At 35.0% G+C, this 4581-nt stretch overlaps 1 protein-coding gene across 2 annotated transcripts in view; it reads left to right on the top strand.

Annotated features, from left to right (window-relative positions):
* Positions 1 to 2190: 2190 nt before the first annotated feature.
* Positions 2191 to 4581, top strand: part of LOC106467790 (glycine receptor subunit alpha-2-like) — a 46872-nt gene continuing 44481 nt past the window's right edge. For both annotated transcript variants that reach the window (XR_002612467.1, XM_022395981.1), the window contains exon 1: positions 2191 to 2392. Coding sequence is in view for 1 of the 2 variants with exons in the window: in XM_022395981.1 (XP_022251689.1) it covers positions 2235 to 2392 (158 nt within the window). In the remaining variant the exon portion in view is untranslated. The remainder of the gene's footprint in view (positions 2393 to 4581) is intronic.

The following is a 4581-nucleotide window of genomic DNA, read 5'->3' as shown; positions in this document are numbered from 1 at the left end:
CCTGAGCTCTATTCTCATCAATATCAAAGACAAAGGAGTAGTTACTTTAATGGATCGAGCGTGGCCTCATGGTTAATATGCCGGGTTGCGAATCAGGAGGTCCAAGATTCTCACGGCGATGTCGATGTTTGTGGTGATGGATGTTGCTTGGCTGTTTGGCTTCCCTTTAGTTTAATAGTTTAAAATTAAGGAATACTATATCTTAACCCTGGATGATCCCTGATCTGGCTGTTATGACGTTAAGCTTGAAAATACCAAATATTTACGAGTTTCTTCTAATTAAGGACGTTCGTGAAATGACTGAATATTGCGCTATTTTCCAAATCATATATGTTATATAAGTCTTAACTTTTTAAAACTCAAATGTTGAATAATAAACTTGCTGGAACTATGGTAACTAAGATGTTCTGTTTTTATATGGACCTAACTATGTAGTTTCAGTTTGGCAGCTCTATGATGTAGTGAAAGATCCCTTTGACACTACTTCAAATATCAGCTGAACTACTGTTTATTTGAATAACTCGAGAAAGTTTCGGTTAATACAACAAATTATTTACCACAACGGTTTCGTAAAGCCATTGTTGATAAGTTTTTTTTCTCCCAGAAGTGAAACATATTTTGATAAGGGTGCTTCGAGTTAAAATAGCATTATACATTTTCCAATAGAGGATATCCACTATAAAGACTGTACAGTGGAAAGTCTGAAGGCTTACACTGGTTGAGTGCGTTACCCTAAAAAAGATGTTGAAGCCATGTACTCTATCTGATGGCCATGCATCTTGGCAACAGCTTTGCAACGTAGTTTCTCTTGTAAAAGGCTCCGTCGTAAGTCTTTCTTGTCCAAATTACATCTATTTTCCATGCAGGCTTTCTATAAGCCTTCTAGTGTACGAAGACGACAGTTTTCTAGCACCCGTTTCAATAGTCTGATTGCAATGAAATTCTTAGGCAACTTGAACGTTATCTTTCATACGGAAAAGGATGAATACCCGTTTCTTTCTGTAGTTTTTTGGGGTATGTGACTGTTGAGGTGATATGTCGTGAAAGCAGCTTCTGTTGCTTTACTAGACGGAAATTCTTCTTCATTATGTTGTGCAATGATGCTTGGAGAACGTAGACGGCTTTTTCCTTTGTCTTTTGTATTCGTTGATTTTCACTTATTACAAGACTGCTTACAGCAGTTGGGATACGACTTGTTGCAGGTCTCTTTGTAGATGGTCCCGTTTTCCCAATTTGATCCATATTCGTTTGTTTTCCAAAGCCATTAAGTACAAAGGATATATCTCCACCTTGGCAATTCTAAACCCTCTATCTGAACACATCTTTATGATCTGAGGTATGAATATTTTGCATCGGAAAGGACTGTTACATATACTTCCCGAAACAGCGAATTTTATATGGCATCAAACTACCTTCGTAACACCAAACAATGTTAAAATCTGGTTCTGTTATATGCCGTTTCACCACGAATTTATATAGGCCGTTGTCACGTGACTTGGTAATTTGAATATTTACAATCGTTTTAATATAACGTACACAACCTTCTGTATAACGCCAAAAATTCGCTATGATATCCCTACGCTTAAACTAAACAAACAAGAGACTGAAGGTAATTTTTACTGGAATAAAATACTATAATTGTGCACTATGTATATATTTCAGACAGTTTACTATTGAAATGTGTTTTGTAGGCTTTGAGTTAATTGTTCTTACGTATAATGCGCCATTATAAAAACATACACATGTACGTAGAAAACAATTTCGAATTATAAACATTAACTTAACAACATATGGATTTTTCATGGTAACATCTTTGCAGAATCCACATTTTTTATTTATCAGGGTTAGTATGCAGGTGATGTGTGTGAGAACATAAAACATATATTATTTCAAATAACAGTATTTTGTAATTTATAATAATTTTATGCGCATTTCACAACCATCCGGTTTTCTCACTCATTTACACTGAACGGCATATTTCTGTGTTGTTAAATAATATTAGTTTCCTGCGCCCCCCCCCCCACCAGTGGCACAGCGGTATATTTGTGGACTTACAACGCAAGAAACCGGGTTTCGATACCCGTGGTGGGCAGAGCTTTGTGCTTAACTTCAAAACAAACGAACAGTTTCCTGCGCAAGCTCTAACTTGAAAAGACCCCTAGGTTGGAGATTACACTTCCACGAGAGCAACTTCATTACACAAGATAAGCTACCTCTCTGCTATTAACGCGTACATGTCGGCGCGCTCAGTTTTTGACGCTACGGATGGCAATATGTTGAAACAAAATATTCGAAACACCAAAATGTTTCCACGTGCACCATATAATCTCGCGATATTTTCTATAGTAATCATTACGACAGTTCTGCACGGTTCGGATTCTCGCACACAGAGGTAAGACATTTTTGGTGCTATTATAACTATTATTAATTTTAGTTTATTGACAACTGTTGTTTTTTGTTGTTGTTTTTGAAGTTAAGCACAAAGCTACACAATGGGTTATCTGTGCTCTGCCCACCACGGGTATCGAAACCCGGATTCTAGCGTTGTAAGTCCGCAGACATACCGCTGTGCCACTAGCGGGGGGCGTTTATTGACATATTGACCTGATTATTATATATTTTCAATTACATTAACAAACGAAACCGTAAAGATACAGGTTGATATTTTTCACGTATTAGTACTTCACGGTCTTTAGTTTTGCAAAGATACAGGTTGATATTTCACGTATTAGTACTTCACGGTCTTTAGTTTTGTAAAGATACAGGTTGATATTTCACGTATTAGTATTTCACGGTCTTTAGTTTTGCAAAGATACAGGTTGATATTTCACGTATTAGTATTTCACGGTCTTTAGTTTTGCAAAGATACAGGTTGATATTTCACGTATCAGTACTTCACGGTCTTTAGTTTTGCCCTGTTACTTGTATAAATGAAAGTGTATTATTAAATTCTCAAAGTTTGTGAATTTGTCTCAAAATATTATTATCTTTTATTCACTCATAAATGTGACATTGGCAATTTATCTATGATGACAATTTGTCAGAATTAAAAATTTGCAGCCCCTAATATTCTGTTTCGCAACTGTAAACATTGTGAGTGTACTCTGATGGAGAGTTTGGCCGTGAAAACAAACGCGCAGTAACGTTAGCCACATCTAGAGAGTTCCAACTTGTACCATGTAGAAATACGTTAAGAAAATTAAAACTTGAATTCACTCAGAACTTATTAATTATGCTGTGAAGTTAGAAAACAGTGTTAAAGACAGGTACTTTACAGGACATTTTATTTAGGAATAAAGATCTCCACATTCGTTCTGGCATATCAAAAATTAACAAGTAAAAACGGTAAAAGAAAACCAACAACGAGTAGAAAAATGTAAACAAAAGCGCAGGATTAACGGGATTTGCTTATATATATGATTTAATTTTTGGTGTTTTACTTTTGCATCGGTAGTGAAATAACAACTGAAAACGTGTTATATTGAACATCTCTAAAGTTTCATTACACTTGTAGGAGCTCCAATAGAGAATCATGTATTGAAATCTACCCAGTTCGTTATTATGATGCTATTAGCTTAATGTTAAACACTTTAAATATTAATTTCATATAACGCTAAGTAAATCGGATTAAAGTAATCTTTGTCTATAATTTCTTTTCTTTTGTTTCAAAACACATTATAGAAAAAAAAAAGTTGAAACAATCCCCAAACTAAGCCAGATAAAGATTTCCAGAATTGAAATAACAAAAATGAAAATAATTAAAACAAACTGTATAAAGTTCCCCTTTGTTTGTGTGATTTAACAATGTATTTTATATTATTTCATTGTAGAATAATCTCTCCCTCTGTTTATTAGATATATTCATTTAATTAATGCGAAAATGAAAAAGTGTGTGCAAAGCCACTGAGGAGAATCGAACACTTGACTTCAGTGTTATAAATCCGTAGACTTGGCGCTGTCCCACCGGAAGACAGTGAGAGAGAAAACTGTAATAGGCTTAAAATAAGATTATATATGTATTAGCGAATAATTGTTTTTTTTTTTTTTACGAAATTTACAATTGAAACGTAAGGTAGATATCATTGTTACCATTAGGTATTCTAGAACAAATAATAAACAATTAGGCAAAAATAAGAGTATTGTAAAAACATTTCATTCAGCTCACTACAGGAGCTGGATAACATTTTTTTTCCAGAACATCCTCTTAATGTAATCTAGATAGCATTCTGCAAAGGCTTAGTCTGTACTATTCACAAAAAAAAACCAATCAGAGAGGGTCAATTTGACGTGGTGCCAAGCTTCGTGTGACAATAACGTGACTTGTTCATTCGCTGGAGTACGTGAGAGTCGAGTCTATGTACTCGTGTAGCAATATGTCATGAAATAAACGTACTTAGATACTATCATTATTTGGTCTCCAAATTACAGAGGGGTGGGGAATGTACCTACTTGTTAATTACAAGCCAGACGTTCGTGCTTTAATTCGAGGCGTTTTGTTCTGGTACTTCGTATATCCGTGTTTAATGAGCATTATGTGGTCTCCAAATTACAGAGGGGTGGGGAATGTACCTACTTGTTAAT

Source organism: Limulus polyphemus, unplaced genomic scaffold (assembly GCF_000517525.1).
Source record: "Limulus polyphemus unplaced genomic scaffold, Limulus_polyphemus-2.1.2 Scaffold2740, whole genome shotgun sequence".
In the NCBI taxonomy this organism is placed as follows: Eukaryota; Metazoa; Arthropoda; class Merostomata; order Xiphosura; family Limulidae; genus Limulus; species Limulus polyphemus.
This window is presented reverse-complemented; position numbering and strand designations above follow the sequence as displayed.